Here is a 20,797-nt window from a genome sequence, read left to right as displayed (position 1 = left end):
ATAAATCAGTTTTTTAATGAACTCTATAACTGTCTGACAGCAGGAACATTAATCAGAGAAACTGGACAGAAGGAAGATTAAGACTTAAAGATTTAATAACTTCAGTGAAAGTGTTTCATGTAAACAAACCAGCGTCACTCAGATCAACAGTTTTATTTTGTGTCCGACTCAAAGTGTTTGAAATTATTCCAGTAAAAAAGGTGGAAATAAGCTGAAAGTTTCTTGTGTTTTCAGTCAGTGACATTTTAATTTCTGGGGTAATTAATTTCATTATAACTTCAGACAAAAAGAGTGATTTATAGGAAAAATCGGTTCAATTTAAAGCCAAATAAATGTTCATTCCAAATGTATTTATAATTTGAAACTTTATTTTCACGTGTTGTTGTATTCTTGGCTTGTAAAAAAAACAACTTGTTTATCTTTTCATCGACTAAAAGTCTCTCAGGTTACATTCTCATATAATTTGAATTATTTCAGTAAGAAATATAAATTGCAATTAGCCTCATGAGAAAAAGAGTAAAAAGCTTCATGTTTCAACATCTTTGAGGTTTTTCAGCGGTTTAAAATGAAGAATGAAGTTTTTATTTCTCTGCTTCGGTTTCACTTTCTGAACATTTTACAGTTTTTCAGCTCGTGTTTAAAAAAACCCAAAAACAATAAATTGTGTAAAAAAAAAAAAAGACTCCATGTCTCTCTGTTGATGTTGCAGAATGTTTTATTATAATCAGGTTAGATCACAAATGAGGTAATTTTTAGTTGCAACATACTGAGTCTGCATGTTTGTGTGTTCATAGAAAAAAGAAAAAGGAGACCAGATTTCTTAACCATCAGGGCTGTTTAATTTTATGCACACTTGTACTGCTAAGTGCATGAAATGCACTCTTTAAAAGCAAGCTTTAAAAAAAATACAATACATTATATTCTTTCATTGTACTGATTTTTTTTAACCTACATCTGAAATATTTTATCCCTTTAAATGCCATGTTTTTGTCATAATACCTCTGTTTTTAGATGAAAAAAAAACAGAAAATATGAATTATTTTCAATATACTACATGTAAAGTAAAAATGCATTGCATTCTTATTTTTAGTGCAGTGTCAAATACTCACTTATACGGCTTAGCACATAAATAGTGCTCCTAAAAAGCAAGCTATAAAAAAAATACACATTATATTCTACTTTCATTGTACTGATTTTTCCTCTATATCTGACCTTATTATTGGTATCAAACACTAATTTATTTTTCAATATTTTAACCCTTTTTATGCCAGGTTTTTTTGTCATGATGACACCATTTTTATAGACCTGCTGCAGTCACAGCTGTGTTAATAACTTGTGATGTGATTCAAGATGATCCGTGGTTTTATTTATTTGCAGCAGTTCATGCTTGTGTGTATAATCATGTTTTCTCTCTTTATGCTGAATATGGTCAAAATGACACAATCTGGTGGAAAGTAGTAAAAATGATCAATTCCAAGGCCAAAGCCCAGATTGACACCCAGATTTAATAAAATGCCTGTTTTATGCTTTAACTTAAGTGAGATCAAATGTTGCATTTTGATGTGTTTCAATGTCTCAACCTGAAGACTAACTATTGTCTGTACTCAGTGTATTTTAACCTTCCTACAGGAGCTGAGCTGGAAATAAGAGTAGGGATGACGATATGATAAAAAAAACAATCGATCGAAAAATCCAATCAAAGGTTAAAACCACCGATCTGATCACATTATACGTACATGTGCTTTACAAGCGTTTGTTATGGTGTGATATACATTTTGAGTTTGTTTAGCCTGTTAAATAGGCTCAATTTTTATTTGAATTTTATTTTATACAATATATGCAACAATACAGCCATTTAAAATGGATAGTATCAATAAATAATTGAGTGAACTTTCAACATGAAGCTCTTGACTGCCCTCTAGAGGCCATGTTGGCATATTGTTTTCCACAGAGCCACTGCTGCTATGAAGGAATATTAAAGTTACTGCTATGCAATAAATAAAGGTCAATCTAGGTAATCTAGTATTATCTAGTAAATAAATGATTACAAGGTTAAAATAAATAAAAGACTATAGGCCTGTGCATGAGTGGATGAATTGATGGGGGGAAAGATTAGTAAATATAAATATCAATATCGTCCCACGTGATCGATCTGTTCTGATCGGTGAGGCTTCAGGTGATCGGTATCGGTCCCAAAAAACCTGATCGGACCATCTCTAAACAAGAGCAGATAAAAATACACAATCCTACCATAATCCATACCAAATGCATGAACACAGCCAAAACTATTAACACATGAAGAATGAAAAGCACGTAAAATGTGCCCAACCTGCCCTGAGGGTTAAATCCAACCCTGCTCTGTTACTGACCTCAGTCAAGTGGTTTTGTTGCCTCAGAGATTTATTTTGAAAATCCGCAATGCATACAACGACAGAAACTGACCGTCTGCTACACCTCCAAACTTTCATATTTTAAAAGCTGCAGGATGTTTGTTTTAACTGAGAGACAGATAAAAAAAGAAACAAAGAGCAGTGGAGTTTTGGAAAAGCCACCTTTATTTTGAAGTAGAGAGCAACAGGAAGTCCCTAGAGACACTGGAGGACGTTGAAGTTGCAGACGGTTCCTCCGGGACAACCGCACAGCTTCCCGATCCTCGAACCTTTACGCACCGCACACTGCTCGCCTGCATCACACTGACACACAGAATAAAACATGTTGAATCTTTATATTTATAATATTAAAGTGTGAGACAGTGAGGTGAGAAGTTCTTACAGCAGGAACCCAGCCGAGCTTCTTCTCCGACGACGGGAGCTGTTTGTTCTTTAACTTCTCCAGAACTTCCTGCAGAGCTTCGATCTGAAACACGTAGACAGAAGGAGGCAATATAACAAATACATAAATTAATTACTCAAATAAATAAACTGAAATTCACCAAATATATTATAAACAAATGTAGGCATTAAATAATTACTGTGATATGAATTGAAATGTTTATTTGCTTACTTATTTACCTTTGTATAATTTTTTTATTTACATTTTTTAATTGGTGTATTTATGTATTATTTATAATTTTCATTTATTTCTATATCTTTTTTTCCCCAATCTTATTTTTTTTATGTATTTTTCTTTATACTTCTGTAGTTATATAAATATATATTTTTTATTTATTTTATTTAAGTAGATGCAAAATTAAATAAAAAAAATATGGAAATTTGTTTTTTTTTTAATTAAAAATAAATAAATTAATACATACCTAAAAATAAGAAAATTTAAAATATATTTTTTTAAAAAGGTAATTAAGGCTTTTCATGTATAAAAAAGCAAAACATAATATAAATCTATGTCACATTAAATACACACAATTTTTTATTGTTGTTTCATTTAATGACATATTGAGTCATTTATTTTTTCTCATAATTTTGTCAGCTCCTGTCACTTATAGACAGCTGCTGTGTGTGTGTGTGTGTGTGTGTGTGTGTGTGTGTGTGTGTGTGTGTGTGGACTCACCAGCTCCTCCTCTGCGTGTTCTCCTGCTGATCTCTCCTCCATCAGCTCCTCGCTGCTCCCTGAAACAACCAGCAGCCAGAAGGAGGCGCTGAGGAGCAGCAGCCTGGTGCTGACCATGGTGCTGATGGACTCGGACCGGACCGGGGCTCTGGGGGGCTCTGGGGGACTCTGAGGGACACGGGACGCCTCAGACGGTCCTCTGGGTTCTGAGGAGTCCGTCTCCGTCCGTGAAGCTTTTAAACGCGAGCGTCTCCGACGTCACAGAGACAATATTGACCTGCTGGTAATGAGACGAGCAGCAGCCTCGGCGCCGAGGTCAGAGGTCAGCAGAAGCTACGCCACGCAGACAGGAAGTGACGGCAGAACCAGACCCGGTTCTGTCCATTTATGGAGCAGCAGGGGAGAACAGCCTCCTCACAGGATCTCATCTCATCTAACGGTGGCCAGATTTACTACCTCACTAGCCCGCAGGCTGATTCTGTTGAACTGGAAACAGGTAATCCCAGCGTCTGATACAATGTGGAGGAGGATGTTTTACATCACTTTGCTTCAGAAAAGATCAGATTTACCCCAAAGTTATTATAGTTAACGAAAACTAACGAAATAACCAAAACTAGAATTGAAAAAAACGTTTTTGTTAACTGAAATAAAAATAAAAACAAGAGTTTTTATAAAAACGATAACTAACTGAAACTGTATTGTGTGGTTACAAATCTAACTAAAACTAACTAAAATTATAGTGAAAATGTCCTTAGTTTTCGTCTTTGTCAACTTTTTTCATACGTAAACCTTTTTGGTTGATATGAAATCTATTTCATCTTTCTGGTTTTATGATTAATAAACTTATTGGGGCTGAGATGGATCAGACAAAGGAAATAAAGGAAATATTTATTGTGACCTTATTGAATCTGGGCCCAACAAATACCCCATTACAAAACAACTACAACTAATAAAAACTGAACTAAAACTAAGCATTTTCCAAAAACTAAAAACCAATTAAAACTAGCAAACACACTCTATACACTAACTAAAACTAACTGAATTTGAAAACAAAAAAATCACAACGAAATTAAAACTAAAACTAATAAAAATCCAAAACTATTAAAACCTTGATTTACTCTTCGAGGCTCAGAAGAGAGTTTCCACAAAACTTGTTGATCCTTTATAGAGTTAGTGGCTGGTTAGTCTTCACTCCTCTGCTCTTTTTTCTTTTCTTTTCTTTTCTTTTCTTTCCCTATTTCTTTTTCACCAGGTAAACTGTACGGCCTTATATATCTGTACAAATGACTGAATGACTGACAGTAACTGAAAGATGTTTTGGTAACACAGTGGTAACTTACTATTTTTCATTTTATTTTATAATTTTATTTTTTATTTTTGGTGTATTCCTTGTCAGCGTGCTGTGCTATTTGTTTATTTTTCCCCCTTTCCTGTGGTTTGTCATGTGAGTGCTTTATGTGGGGAAAAAATAAATAAATAAATAAAATAAATGAATAAAAATTAAAAAATGAATTAAAAAGGAAGTGACGGCAGGAGCTGCGGAGTCCCTCAGAACCAGCGGCACCGTATCCTACTGTTGTTTCATTTTCACATTTTAAAATTTTGTATGCATCTTTTAATGCAAAAAAAATGCAAAGGGAAAATAAAATAAATTCATTAAAAAATAAATACAATTTTAATTTGATGATATAATAAATATCTAATTAGGAAACTAAATGAGGGAATTCATACAAAGGCAAAAAAAAAAAATAAAGAAGCAATTTAAGTCACATTTTGTAATGAATGAATGCCTGTATTTTTTAAATATATCTTTAGGTGCAGTAAATGGCATATTAATGTATTTTACCTGTATTTTATCGCTTTATGTTGACTGTGGACGTTTTATTATTAATAATAATACTACATTGCATTTATATAGCGCTTTTTCTAAACATTCAAAGACACTTAAGTTTTAGATCAGTTAACCATTTTCAGTCACATTTACTTGAGTCTGTTTTTATCGGAGCTGAGTTTTTGGGGTACTGTCCCTTTAAGGCCTCAGACAGACAGGAAGTGGCGTGACGTTCAGGGTCTCCGAGTGTCACCGTTTACGTCAAAGCACATAAGAATCTCTAATATCTTCCTCACAGTTTGACTTCTGGTCACATTTATTAAACATCCAGCTGTTTGACACATCGAGTCTTCTTTTAAATATTGATTGAAGTTTAGAGACGAGGACAGAAAGAGGAAGATGCAGTTTATCCACCTTCGTTTTTAATCACAAGATACTTTTTTTCTCTCCAATTATCTTCATTTCATTCTAACAGTTTTTATAATTCACCAACAGAAACATCCAAACACACAAACGTCTCGTTAACTCTGAACACAAACTACTTCTGCAGCGGCAGCATCAAAACATCAAACTAAGAACAAATAAAAGGATCTTAAAAATGGACAAAATAAATAAAAAGTGCTCTTTGAATGAAAACAAAGTGGATCTTTCTCCCGGCGGTCCCAAAACTCTCTGCAGCTCTGAAGCAGAAAGAAATTATTATAAATATAAAAGCTGAGGGAGGATTCTTATCTTTGACTGATAAACAGGAACATGAATGAACACAGAAGGAGTTGAAACGTGTTTTAAAGTTTCCTTTTGAGTCACTAAAGTGTTAAATGAGAGAAGAAGACACATTATTATAGTTAACAGAGTCTGATCGTCTAAAAATATAAAAAATATAAACATTAAACTGATGCTGCAGGATTCAGTCTGTCTCAGAAACACTGGCTCCTACATTTCCCATAATGCCCCTCTGCAGTGTTTAACATCGGAGCATCTCTGATAAACAGATGTGTCTTTCTTTGTAGTTTGTTTTCTCTCCACCTCGAACATAATATTTGTACAGTAGGCCTGTCACAATAATGCATTTTTTAGGACGATATATTTTCCCAGAAACTATCACGATAAATTATAGTATCGTTGTATCAATGTTCTTTTAGTTTTATAACAATATTAGAGCAGAATAAGTTCATCCTTTTCCACAGCAATTAATTTTTAAATCTTGAGAATATTAAACATTGGAATTGAAATGTGGAAAATAAAACATCAATAAATAAACTACAACCAAAACAAATAAAACAGACTTTCAGGCTGTTAACAAAACATTGCACTGAGATAATCACTATGTATTACATTATTTTGTTATTAAAATAACATAAGTAGCTGGAATGGCTGCTTGGGAAATATTGGAAATATTCATACTGCCTGTCATAATGCAGCTTTAATTTAAACACAACACAAAAAAAACACAAAAATTCAATATATTAAGTCCAGAAAAAAAACTATCGTGTCCATTTTTATATTTTGAATGACAAGTCGATATAGTAATTATCGTGACAGGCCTATACAGGAGGCTAAAAACCTGGTTCAAAGTTGAATAAAGCTCCAAGTTTGTACCTCTGTGTGTGTGTGTGTGTGTGTGTGTGTGTGTGTGTGTGTGTGTGTGTGTGTGTGTGTGTGTTCAGGTCTTACCTCAGTCTTTGGAGTGTGACTTGAAGCCCTGCTGAGCCTGAAACACCAACACATGAATCAGTTTAGAGTCAGACGGAGGTCAGGTGACAGGACGAGCTGAGAGAATACTGCAGGTCTACCATTATTATATGATCTATATAATGTTATATACTTATTATAACTCAACTTGAATTATTGACATAAATAAACTTTTCTATCATATTGATATTTATTGAGAGGCACCTGTATTAGACTTCACAGATTTTAAATCGTAGAAATTAGAAAATCAATACGTGGCTGTTTGATATTGGAATCTGATAATATTTTTAATCTTTTCTGAGCGAGAGTTTTGCTCAAAAAGAATTAAAAGGCCTCTCCCGCCACAGGAAGGTTTAGTTTAAGTGATTGAAGCAAATAAAAGACAGAGCTGTTCATTCAAGTTTTTACTGTGAATATCTGGGATTGTTTTTCACATTAAAACTATATATTTTTGTTTAGCCTGGCATTGATTCCTGCTGTACAATTATTGAGGAAAAACTGTCGTTTATTTAGCAAAGAACTGCGAAAAATGACATCTTGCTCTGCTGTATTTTTATTTTTTATTTCAGCACAAATTAAATATCTTTTTACTGTTAATTTGACAAAATAAGACATGCAAACATGCATGAAACACAACAGCGAGGCCAAACAAATTTTATTCTTATTTTTTATTTTATTCTCTGTTTACTTATTATTTACTTTGATCAATGTTTTTTTTCTGGTTTGTTACTTCCGTTTTAATGACATGTATTGACCGAAATAAACGGATACGAAACGAAAAACAAATTTTATTGTGGTCATACGATAAGTCCAGATTGTTATTCTGCTGACAGGCCCAATGATGAGAACAGGAACCAGAATTAGATATAAAACCAAGAAGCGCTGACAGAATCTAACGGTTCAACATGAAGATAGACGACATCTCACTGGGGATTCACACCAGACACGTTACAGCAGCAGCACGTCAGCTTAGCGAGCCGGTCGTATACACGCAAGATAACGAGATCACGCGATAATCCTGACCATACAGGAGACCGCAAGATCCCGTGATAAACTCTAAACTCTATTTATACAGTCTATGGATAAACTGTGTGTATAAAGTAAACAACAACAACAACAACAACCAACTTACTTTGCTTCTCTGAGGTGAAAGATATGTTGATCTGACCATCTATCCTTATAAAAACAATATCATATGTCATAAATGATTGTATGATGTTCCACTTCAACAATCAGTCTCTTGTCGTCCGTGTCTCTGATCCTCTGAGACCCTTTGATTGATTGATTGATTGATTGATTGATTGATTGATTGATTGATTGATTGATTGCTGATCTGGTGCCCCGGTCATAACATAATGTTGAAGTGAAGTAGTTTTAGGCTGCATGAACTGCGTATTGTGTTTTATTTTGAAAGGGGCGGAAGTGTTTTACGCTGATTCTGAGTCAGACTTCCTGTCTGGTGCGATCTGCTCTGTTGAGATTCACGCGATTTGGCAGCGTCTCGCGGAGAAATAGAAGTCCTACCTAATGCTCGCGGAGAGACGCTGACGCGACGCTGCAGTAACGTTACGCAGCGCGCCTGGTGGAAATGCTCTCATTGATTAGAGTGTTACCTATTTGCAACGTCATACGCGACGCTGACGTTACGCTGCAGTAACGCGCCCGGGGAAATCAGGCTTCAGAGTCTGAAACACTGCAGAAAGTCACCAACATGTTAAAAAGAGCCGTATTGTGGATATAAAAGCGTCTCCTGGAGGAGACTGACCATGTAGCTGCCGGTGTGGAAGCCACACATGTACCAGAGCATCAACATGCTGGAGGAGGGGTCGACGCCCGCCGCGCCGCCAAACGACCACAGAGGAGGAGGAGGAGGAGGGACGAGGGACACGGGCTCCTGGGGAGGAGACACACTGGTAAACTACACAAACAGCAGATAAATAAATAAATAAATAAAGTTAGAGTGGGTGAGTTTTACCCCTGAGCCCGACTGAGGAGGAGGAGGGAACGGGGGGAAGAAAGAGAAGCTGTGATTGGTCGGTTTCTCTGCTTCGTCTCTCTGCTGGTTTCCTCTTTTCTTCTCTTCAGATTCTTTCTCCACTTTACTCTGAGGACTGGCCTTCTCCCTCAGCTACACACACACACAGAGACACACACACACACACACACACACACACACACAGAGACAGAGACACACACACATACACACACAGACACAGACACAGAGACACACACACACGCACACGCACACACACACACAGACACACACACACAGATACACACACACACACACACACACACACAGACAGAGACACAGACAGACAGACAGACAGACAGACACACACACACACACACAGAGATACACACACACACAGATACACACACACACACACACACACAGACAGAGACACAGACAGACAGACAGACAGACAGACAGACACACACACACACACACCAACAAATATTCGATTACAGCTGCAACAACATCAGATTTTCATCTCCAACAGAATTTTACAAATATAATTAAAATATTAATATCACGATATCCACTGAACATTCAGTCAGATTCAGGAACCGAGAACTCAAAGTTCATTAACAAACTTTTACAGCTTTCAACTGAAACTTCTCGTCAGATAAATACAACACTGACTGTTGGCCAGCAGGAGGCGCCATTCACTCACCCAGGAGAAGTTCTGCTCTTCATCTCTCCTCGCTGACCTCCTCTCTCCTCCTCCTCCTCCTCTCTCTCCTCCTCCTCTCTCTCCTCCTCCTCCTCCTCTCTCTCCTCCTCCTCCTCCTCTCTCCCCCTGGTTCTCCTCTCTCCTCCTCCTCTTCCAGTCCAGGTTGCCGCTGGTTACGCTGCTCTTCCAGTTACTGCCCTGCAGGTCAATAAAACAACTCAGAGTTTAAATAGTTTTTGTATCAAATCGTACAAATAAAAAGTTAAATCTAAACTGATTTAGAGAAGAATCCAACACGATGCTGAACCTGAACAGATAAATGTAAGTAAGTAAATTGTATTTATAAAGTGCTTTTCACAGGAAAAGAAAACCACAAAGTGCTTTACAAGGGTATAAACAACATACAGGCAAACACAGAAAAACACAATAGATCAAGAAAACATAGTTAAGACCTGGACGTCTAGTTGACCAGGTACGTATAGTCACTAAACGCCTGTCTAAACAGAAATGTCTTAATCTGACATTTAAAAGAATTAGAAGAGAAAAAAAGTGAATTAGAGTAATCGATACGGGACGAGATGAAGGCATGTAGAAGCATCTCAAGTTCAGTATTTGAAATTACTGTTTTCAGTTTGCTGATATTTGCTGTGATATTTCACTCAGAGGGTCCAGGACCAGGTCCAGGTCCAGGTCCAGGTCTTACCTTGGCTGTGGGGACTCTGCTGGGTCCGTGCAGCTCGTCGGGGTTCAGCAGGCTGTTGACGTCCGTCTCCTCCTCGTTGTCGTAGTTGTCGAAGCGAACGCAGCATCGCTGACCTTTGACCCAGAGAAGGACAGCCGGATAAACCAGACCGTCCTCCGAGTACACGGCCCGGCATCGAGAACCAGGTCTCCAGTCCTGACAGACGGCAGCAGGACACTAAATACTAAATTATCTCACTGACACTGACACAATTTGAAACATTTGTCCTGTTAAACATTTAACTAATTACCTGATAAAGTTTCTATGAATTTTTTAAGTATTTATTGACAAATACAGACCCTCCAAAAGTTATAAATTCATTGGTTATTTTTTTAAAAGTTAAAAAAAGTTACTACATATATTAATTATTAATTGTATTTATAATTGATTTAATTAAAGGACACTTTGTGAATTGAATAATACATTTTAATATATTTAAGACTTTTCCCCTCCGGAGCTCTCAGCTGGTCTTCTTCACCAAATGGACCTTTACTAACTAAAATCATGTGACACGAGTACAGAACTTTAGTGACATGATGACATATACTTTACAGGACTTCTGTCCTGTTTAAGAGTTTTTTATGAAAGCTATACATTAACTTTAAGGTCGTTAATTTTTAAAATAATTTAATATAAATTCAGGTGTGTCCTTGTTGCCGTGTGCTGGTTTTTACCTGAGAGGAGTTTTGTTTCTGTGTTGGTGAAGAGACGTCTGGACTCCTCAGAGAGCTCAGATCTACGTCCTCCTGGTTCCCGTAGCCGTGGAAACGAACTCTACAACGATCTCCGTCCACAGCAACAACCGTCGCCGCATACACACAACCGTCCTCCGACCACACGGCACGACACGCTGAACCCACAGCCCACTGACAGACAGACAGACAGACAGAGAGACAGACAGTTCACTGCACAACATGTCCTGTACTGCTAAAATAATTAGTCACATTCTCTACATTTTATGATATCTATATTATTTTTGGTGTTTTTTCTTGTTTTATTCGAGTATCAAGACAATACTGGAATTCAACTATTAATACACAACTATTTTGTTGATACCATGAACATTTTTCTACAAACCCATCCTGAATTTATTAAAAAAAGTCAAATAAAAATAAATGTCATTGTTAGCAAGAGGACTAACTAATTTATTTCCATCCTCTATTAATTTGCTCATTATTTTCTCTGTAATTCATTAAATGGTTTAGTCAGAGAGTACAGTGTTAAATCTCTGTCCCAGTGTCTCAGTCTAAGGTGACATCTTTTAATTTGTTTCTTGAAATGTCTTGTTTCGTCCAAATCACAAAGATATTCACTTTATTAAGATATAAAACAGAGACAAGGAGGAAATCTCCAGATTTGGGGAAAAGTGCATGAAAAATTACATCAACAATGAATGGATTACTTTTCCATTGACTTATTGATAATGTGACAAATCTTTGCAGCTCTAGTTAGTGTATTTGTCCAGTTTTTAATCTGAATCCTGGTTCTATAAAGCCACTGTGTTCCGTCTGTGACGTTGTTACCTTTGTCTCTGTGTTGGAGGATTCAGCTGCAGGTGGAGGAACTGTCTCTTCATCTGGCTCTTTGTCTTTCTGTCCGTCCTGCTGTTTGTCCTTCTGCCCGTCTTCCTGCTCCTTTTTCTCTCTGCGGTCAGAATCCTCCGAGGCTTCCACATCCTGCACACAATCACAAGAATCACACAAATATCACAATATTCTGTTTGTAGTTTGGTGCAAGTACAAGACCCACCAGACTTAGAACCGTTAACGCATGGGTCTGAAACTCACGGCCCTCGTGATGATATTTTGTGGCCCCCACCTTGATTTGAAAGTTTAATGTGAGTTTTATATGAATGGCACTTTACTGTGTTGTGTGTGGAAGGTCCCTTTAATTACTTTTTTTGTAATTTTGTGTCTTTTTTTAAATCATTTTGTGTCTTTTTTGGTAATTCTTTGTCTTTTTTTGGTAATCGTTTCTTTTTTGAGTAATTTAGCTTTTTTCTTTCATTTTGTGTCTTTTTAAAATAATTTTGTGTTTTTATTAAAGTAATTTAGTGTTTTTTCAGTCATTTTGATACTGCCTCCAGGTAATTTGAGTTTGAGACCCCTGCATTAACGTGTCCAGCTTTAGTCATTTTATCAGTCTTCTACCAGAACACAGTGCAGCTGTCAGCACACAAACACATTTTTCTATAAATACAGACTGTAATGGGAAGTAATGGTCGTTCATTTTCTGCACGATGAATTTACCAGCATTAAAAACTGACTTAATCAGACTCTCATGTTGGTGATTATAAATTTGTATCCACATTTTAAATTGACAAAACTTTGAAAGGAATTCAGTGGACAATTGTAAATGCACTTCTTTTAACTCTGAGAAAGTTAAAAGTAAATTGTAAACAGACTTAAGTGAATTCATTCATTTTTAACTATTTTTTATTGTATTTATATTTAGTAATTTTATATTCATTCAATGGGGATTTTTAAAAACAAGTATTGACAGTTTTATTTTTCAGTTCAGTGGAGTCTTACTATGTTAAAACTGGACATTTTTAATTGTATACATAAATGGCATATTAAATTATGAATAGTCATTTATTTATTTATTTTTGGCAGTTCCTGTCTATAAAGTGGACTATTTTCTTGTCATGTAAAACGCTGAAAAATGAATAAAACGACAGAAAATTGTCAACAAACAGCTACAATTTAAACAAAATTATACAATATGAAAATTTTCCAATATGAAAATGATCCAATATGAAACTGAAGCGAACCTGTGAAATGTCCAAAGTGTTTTGAAACGCTTCACTGAGGGAGTTCCGGTCTGTCTGCTCCTGTGTGGCCGCACAGCTGGACTCCTCCTGCGGACACAAACATCCAGTTAGCGCCGTTAGCTTCAGCTAGCACACATGCTAACTACCGTTAGCCCCTCGTTAGTTAGCAGGTTAGCACACATGCTAACTACCGTTAGCCGCTCGTTAGTTAGCGGGTTAGCACACCTGCTATATAGCAGGTTAGCACACCTGCTAACCACCATTAGCCGCTCGTTAGTTAGCAGGTTAGCAAGTTAGTTAGTAGTTTAATTTCCGTTACTGGTCACCGAGAATTAATAATAAAAGAATAAAAACCGTTACCAGCTCCGGTGGTCCGCTGACAGCAGTGTTTTCTACCACTTCAGTCATGGCTGCCGTCACTTTAATCAGCAGACATTTCAGGTAAAAGTGAAGATTTTAACCGCGACAAAGAAAACACCTGAGTCAAGTTCCCCGGATGTTAGGAGACCGCTTCCGGTCACACCGTTCAAAATAAAGGTTCCCCGAGAATGCATAAGATAATTTATTTTTATATGCTTTTATTTGAGAAATCTTTAAATCACAAATGTAACACTTTAAAAACAAAACTTTTTTTTCCTGAATTTTGTATGACGAAGAGATATTTATACTCAGAGTTTTATGAAACACACTGACATTTTTTCAATATAATAAATAACATGCAGGGATTTAAAAAAACAACAACATTTATTTATCTTATTACTACTAATATTAATTTTCTTAATCAGTTTTCATCTTTAAAATTCAGTTTTCATGTACCTAAAAGTTTGTGCATGGTGCAAATAAATAAATGAATGGTACAAGAAATATAGAATATGCTATTAAATTCCTAAAATAATATCAAAAATAGATACATTAATTAAATGACAAAGTGACAGAAATATATGTTTCTGGTTAAATGTGCTCCTTTTAATTTACCTTTCTCAAAATTCTCCTTTTAAATTATTTACCTTTTTAATTTGCCCTTCATTTATTTGTTTATTTTATAATAATTTATGAATTCATGCATTTTAAATGTTCAACAAAAACACTTGAAATGCATATGCAATTCATGCAAAACCTTAAAAATAAATCTAAAAATTAAAAACTAATTATGACAGTACATACATAGAAGAACTGATACAAGAGTAAAGAAGACGCAAATAAAAAACAAAACTACCAGTTCATATCACAAATCATGAATTAATTTATGCCCACCTGTATTGTGTTATATTCATTTTAGTGCATTAACTGGCATATAAAGTTATTCATTATTAATAATTCACTAAATGTGTGTGTGTGTGTGTGTGTGTGTGTGTGTGTGTGTGTGTGTGTGTGTGTGTGTGTGTGTGTGTGTGTGTGTGTGTGTGTGTGGACTGTTAATGAGGAGAAAAGACGACGTGTGTATTCTGACCAACAGCTCAACAGGCTGCAGACTCAGAGGAGGAATCAGAGATTTAAAGACGTGTTGGGTGGAAATGAAGCTGCAGGAACAACAGCAGACACACACACACACACACACACACACACACACACACACACACTTCTCACACTTGCGCTCTCTAACACCAGAGGTGTGTATTGTATAATTAAAGGTTCAATTAGTCTGTTTGTGGATTCTGGAATTCACTAAAGTTTCTTTGTGAGATGAAGAAGTTTTAGTTTAAAGTGATTTACATTAAACCCTTTAGAACACATTACATTTTCAATAAATTTTAATGAATTTAACTTTTTAAAAAACGTTCACCTCTTTTCTTAAAACAGGCTGTGAGTTTTTGCTTTAAAAGCCTCTTAAACTTTAATCAAATGACTTAAAAGAACTCTTGATTGATGATTTGTTGCCTTAAATTAATTTACAGCATTAAACTTTTTTAAAGTGACATGTTAGTCTCAAAGTTAGTCTCATAAACTTCAATGTTCTTATTTTTTCTTAAAAACACCTTGGATTTCATTTGATACTTAATTTTAAAAAGACTTTTGAACTTTATTACTTGAAGCCACTTAAACTTTCATTTAACAAATTTGCAGCTGCTTAAACTTTAATCACATTCCGTAAAAATAATAAACAAACAAACTAAATTTTTACGCCATAAATGTACCAAAAATACTATTAAGAATACATGTAGATAACAATGAATTAATTACCCGCCATAAATTAATATTTCTGTTTTAACTTGCTGCTTTTTTATTTGTTTTTAAATTAAAGATGAATTTATTATTTATTTAATTTATTTACTTTCTTATTTTTTAAATCTCTATTTAAAAAATATAATTTTTAGATTTTTGTTCATTTATTTTTGCAGTTTTCATATTTTCATTATTTAATTAATTTGAAATGTATTTTTTGTATTCATTTGTTTATTGTCTTTTTTAACATATATAATAATATTATTATTATTACATAATATTATTATTTTGGTAGCAGCCTCCCTCCATACATCTTAATTTAACAAAAAAGAAAAAAATGGACCTGTAAGTTTTCTCTCAATGTTTTTTTCTAAAGCTTAAAATACTTTTTCATACCTGAAACATCCTGTAAACTCTCATTTCCTTCATAAAAATCCCTTAAACTTATATTTGATACCTTTAAATGTTCTTTAACTTTAATTCTAGACAATAAAAGTCATTTATAATCAAATTGTATGTTTATAAAGTTACTACAATCTAAATTAAATAATTCTAAACTTCCTTAAACTTTACTTTTACATCTTTAAATGTTTCAAACGTGAGAGATTTGGATTTTATTTAAATTCCTAAATAAAACATGTACTTATTTTATACAAGTTTTTTTCCCCAATCATTTAAAAGCTTTTATTTAGCAGTTTTTGCCCCCTAATTGATTTAAATGTAAAGTTTCTATCAGGTGATTTTTCTTTTTACTTTGCCTTGTTAACAATAATTAATAAATCATTGATGATGATCAGGTGACACTTTATTGTCAGGAGTTTCACATTAAAAGCTCAGAGTCAGGTATCGATCAGGATCATTGATTGATTCATCATGTGATCATGTGATCAGGTTATTTCACCTCTTCACACTTTTCATTAATGAACGCTGTGATTGGCTGCTAACGAGCCTCATCAGTCTGCAGATTGAGCCTGATTAATTACTGATACCTCATCAATAATCAGTCACTGCAAAAAAAAACTAAATGTTTGAGGGATTTATTCTGGATTCTTGGAGTCATTAAAGGATCTTTTTAAGGGTCAATTATGTGCTTTTAATGTGAAAAGACTCTGTGTGTGAGTTACTTTTAATTAAATTAATCAAAAGTATAAATGAAGAAATTTCTCAACATTAAAGCCACACATCAAAGTAATTAATTAATACTTGATTTAACACTTAAAAAGTCTCTTTAATGTGAAGTTTAAAGCTTTAAAAAACAGTTATCTTTAATTGAATCCATTGAAAAATGAATTTATACATTTGAAACACTTTAAACTTTGATTTTAAATCTTTTAAAGCATAACATGAAGCATTAAAGTGTTTAAAACTTTACTTGTTTATCTTAGAAACCACAGAGGTTGTACGCTGCCAAACTCAACAAGAAATAAACAAATAAATTGATTAATTGTACAAATATATATATATATATATATATATATATATATATATAAATGGTATGTGCTCATTTATTGATTAGAATTGAGTTTCACACCTGAAAATATTTTCAAAGTGAAGAGAAAAATTTAAACTATTAAACTGAAAAATCAGAAGTAGTTATGCAGGTTGTGGCCAGCAGGAGGCAGCAGAGGACAGGAGGAGAAACAGACCTGCACACATTCACATCAACTTCAAAAATACATGGAGAAAAATCAGAACAATTAATGAAAAATAAAATGTATAAATACATGTATAAATCATTAAAAATAAGAAAATAATAGTACTTTGTTTTGTTGTTTAATGTTTGCATAGTGTGAAAATGGTTCATAAATAAAAATAGGTTTTAAAAAAGGAAACTAATAAAAGGGAAAATGAAAGAGGAAAGACAATTAATAGAGGAATTAAAACAATGGGAAATTAAATAAAAGAAAGCTAATTCAAACAAATATATTATATGATTTTTTGCATTAAATGTTATTACATTTAATTTCTACTTATATGTCAAGTTTGTTTACTTATTTATTTATAATTATTTTGGTTTGCTTCCATTCACAAACTTAAACTTTATTTATTATAATGAAATGCTTTTTCCTTAAGAGCCCCCTAAACTTGTTAAAAAAAAATAAAAAATCCTGATTTTTATTCATCCTGAATTTCACTTAAGCTCTTATAGATTTAGTATAATTTGATTATGAAATCAATAACAGGTGAACTACTCATTAATCTACTAATAATGAACAGCATTTCATTAATAAGCCTTTAATTTTTAAGTGAGCTGTAAGAAAATGAAGACCTAAAACTTTGAGAGTGTGCAGAGATAATACAACTGTGATTTATGCATTTTTAACTTGTTTTTAAGCCAAATTTATTACATTTTAATGTCAATAAACACAAAGTGAAGAGTGAAAAGCTGCAGGTTTGTTTCAGGCTGATCTTTGTTTTACTATCTGGACACCTCAGAGTCCATTAAAGTGACCCAGAATCCTCTGAACCTGCTGCAGGAGCTCAGAGACGCTTTAATAAGCAATGAAACTGTCTGTAAAACCTGCAGAACTCCTTCATGTCTCACTGAAAACCCCCTTAAAGGACTGAAACCTTCCCTCAGACCCCCCTGGGCCCCCCAGCCCCCTCAGGGGCTCCCCCCTCTGCAGCATGAGGTGCCCCAGTTCGGGGAACCGGTTTCACTGCAGAGTCCTGGCGTGTTCCAACATGTCCTGCAGGTTTCACTGCTGCAGTGGCACCGCGGGGCCGCTGGGGGCGCCACAGACCAGCTGGAGGTCTGCACACAGTCCTGCAGGAGGAGGAGGAGGAGGAGGAGGGGGGGGGGGGGCATGAAACATGTATGTGGAACAATCTGCGTGCATTTATTCTAATAAAACACGTTGCATTCTGAAATATAAAGTGTTTTATTATGTTTTAGATATTTATATCTGTAACCAGTCTAAGTGCTGGTCCCGGTCCTGTGACCCGGGCTATTTTTAGCCCGGATGGACGCCTCCAGAAGCAGCAGGCTGCAGAGCTGAGGCTGAGCAGCAGCTGAGAGAAAACCGAACCAAAGAGTCATCTGAATATCTCGTGCTTGTTCTACTTTTCCATCTTTGTATTTTTAAATTTATTGCACAACCTGCAGACTCGTGCTCCACACGGGGGGGGGGGGGGGGGGGGGGTCACCTGCTCCAGCTTCCCTAATGTGCTTCTGCAGAACCACTAAGTTGTAAAAAATGATTAATCATGATGATGGGGATTATTTTATCATTGTTTTATGGGTGGGGTGGACACAGAGTCCGGCGGAGAGTCCCCTCTGTGGTGGTTTCAGGTGAGTCCCGGTGCAGCGGGACCAGATCCCGGGAACTGGAGGAGGGAGGTGGATCTGGAAATTCCTCGACACTGAGAGAGAAACAACTCCCAGTAAACAAACTGAGAGGAGCAGGGAGGAGGAGGAGGAGGAGGAGAGAGCGGGGGATTCTCCGAAACCACCCACGTGGGATCACCGGCGTCTGCAGCGCTCTCAGCCAATGGGCGCAGAGTCCGGGGGATCTATTGACAGAAGCGGACCAATCCGGCGCGGCGCCGCCGGGCGGGGCCCCGCCCCCCGCAGCCAGCGAGTATAAGAGCTGCGGGTCTGCGTACCGAGAGGCAGAGAGCTCCAGACTCACGGACTTTACTTGTTCTTCTACTCGTTCTTCTCGCGGACTCTGAGCGGATCTTTGCACCGAGCTGGATTACCTTTTACTGGGACTTTATCACTCCGGGACTCTAACGGGACCAACAGCCTCACAGCCGCGCTGTGGATATTTAATGATTAACCTGGATTTTGTGGATTATTTTACTGACTTCAACATGACTCTGGAGGAAGTCATCGGGTCCAACAGCACCGAGAAAAAGTAAGTTTGCGTAATTACGCACCGGCACATGGTTTACCAGCCTCGTGTTCTCTGTCATATCAGAGTTTATCATCAGTGTGTGTGTGCAGTGTGTCGTGTTTCTAACCGCCTGTGTGTCCCTGCAGGATGGAGACGGTGAGTCAGGCTCTGGAGGAGCTGCTGGTCGCGGCGCAGCGGCAGGACTGCCTCACGGTGGGAGTCTACGAGTCCGCCAAGCTCATGAATGTGTAAGTTTGATCCTCCACAGTAGAAAACAAGCAGCTTTAAGATTCTTTATCACTGTAATAATGATATAAAACGTGATGATTAACCCGGTATCTTCTCTTCCTGGTCCTGCAGAGACCCGGACAGCGTGGTCTTGTGCGTCCTCGCCACTGATGAGGAGGATGAAGACGACATCGCGCTGCAGATCCACTTCACGCTGCTGCAGGCTTTCTGCTGCGACAACGACATCAACATCCTGCGCGTGTCCGGCATGCGGCGTCTCGCTCAGCTGCTGGAGGAGGACACCGAGGACAGCAACGGGAACGAGCCCCGAGACCTGCACTGCATCCTGGTCACTGTAAGTCCAGCTCCCTCTGAACCGCTGCACATTAAAGATGAATAATCATAATAAATGATGAATGGAGTGTGTTGTTACCGGAGTCTGACCCTGTTCCTCCCGCTGTTCTCCTGCAGAACCCCCCTGTGCAGCCGCTGCAGAACCCGGCCCTGCAGAACATCAGCAGCTTCTGCGAGGAGAGCCGCTGCACGAACCAGTGGGTCCCCTGTCTGCAGCTGCAGGACCGCTGAGCCGAACCGGAACCATCCGAACCGAACCAGACCGCTGCGGAGCGGTGAGAGCGAGTGCAAACAGCCGCGCTTCTGTTGAAGACGAGAACCGGCGTTTGAGTGAACCGGACCGGAACCGGGACCGAACCGAACCGGATCGTGGGGGGCTTTCCTGCTGCCTGATTGATTTGGCAGGGGGCGCGTGAGAAGCCGGTACCGGACGGGTTGAGAGGGCCGGACCGGCCCGTGCAGGTGGACTCCGGTCCTGGATCTGCAGAGAAAGGGGGACAGGATGTTTTATTGACGGCCACATCACGTGGCTGACGGGACTGAGGAGCTCGTGGACTTTACCTGAGCTGCACGAGCTGCAGGTGTGCTGCTCACCTGCACGCTCAAACACACACGAACTGAACTGTGACCTTAAGGGGGACATGTGACGTCACGTTTTATTGTATTGTCATGTGACGCAACGGAGTTACACACTGAACAGCTGATTATTTAAATGGACAGAGTCTAATATATGTTGATTATTTAACGTGACCAATAAATTATTGAAGGATAAATTATTGATTTCTGTGGTTCATCCAGTGTATGTATGTGTGTGTGTGTGTGTGTGTGTACCTGTGCTTTTTACAGAGTGGGGACCTCACTTCACTTGTTCTTTAAAGGTTATAATCAGGTTTCAGGGGAGAAAGCAGAGAATGCATTATATCCTCACGACAATAGCAGTATGAGGGTGTGTGTGTGTGTGTGTGTTTGTGAGTCATCCTCACAGTGATG

General features: G+C 37.0%; 3 protein-coding genes across 4 annotated transcripts; 1 reads left to right on the top strand and 2 right to left on the bottom strand.

Annotated features, from left to right (window-relative positions):
* Positions 1-2,547: 2,547 nt before the first annotated feature.
* On the bottom strand, positions 2,548-3,838 carry cart1 (cocaine- and amphetamine-regulated transcript 1). Its single transcript, XM_059341823.1, has 3 exons — positions 3,508-3,838; positions 2,773-2,856; positions 2,548-2,693 (listed from the first exon to the last, which is right to left on the bottom strand). The coding sequence occupies exons 1-3, from the start codon at positions 3,622-3,624 to the stop codon at positions 2,586-2,588; spliced, it is 309 nt and encodes a 102-aa protein (XP_059197806.1). The 5' UTR covers positions 3,625-3,838; the 3' UTR covers positions 2,548-2,585.
* A 1,900-nt stretch (positions 3,839-5,738) lies between these two features.
* Positions 5,739-13,747, bottom strand: LOC131978002 (survival of motor neuron protein-like). 2 transcript variants are annotated; one of them, XM_059341491.1, is made up of 10 exons: positions 13,584-13,747; positions 13,224-13,310; positions 11,974-12,126; positions 11,125-11,316; positions 10,412-10,627; positions 9,709-9,906; positions 9,006-9,158; positions 8,796-8,924; positions 7,013-7,049; positions 5,739-6,018 (listed from the first exon to the last, which is right to left on the bottom strand). In XM_059341491.1, exons 1-9 carry the CDS (start codon positions 13,629-13,631, stop codon positions 7,014-7,016), a joined length of 1,212 nt encoding a protein of 403 aa, XP_059197474.1. In that variant the 5' UTR covers positions 13,632-13,747; the 3' UTR covers positions 5,739-6,018; position 7,013. The 2 variants fall into 2 exon arrangements, with proteins under 2 accessions (XP_059197474.1, XP_059197475.1); XM_059341492.1 differs by having other exon boundaries at positions 10,412-10,606; positions 13,584-13,739.
* A 5,239-nt stretch (positions 13,748-18,986) lies between these two features.
* LOC131977798 (growth arrest and DNA damage-inducible protein GADD45 beta-like) lies at positions 18,987-20,580 on the top strand. Its single transcript, XM_059341240.1, has 4 exons — positions 18,987-19,246; positions 19,372-19,473; positions 19,586-19,808; positions 19,925-20,580. Exons 1-4 carry the CDS (start codon positions 19,161-19,163, stop codon positions 20,036-20,038), a joined length of 525 nt encoding a protein of 174 aa, XP_059197223.1. The 5' UTR covers positions 18,987-19,160; the 3' UTR covers positions 20,039-20,580.
* Positions 20,581-20,797: the final 217 nt, after the last annotated feature.

Source organism: Centropristis striata, chromosome 9 (genome assembly GCF_030273125.1).
Source record: "Centropristis striata isolate RG_2023a ecotype Rhode Island chromosome 9, C.striata_1.0, whole genome shotgun sequence".
NCBI lineage: Eukaryota > Metazoa > Chordata > Actinopteri > Perciformes > Serranidae > Centropristis > Centropristis striata.
Note: the sequence above shows the minus strand (reverse complement) of the source record. Positions and strands in the feature narration are given on the sequence as shown.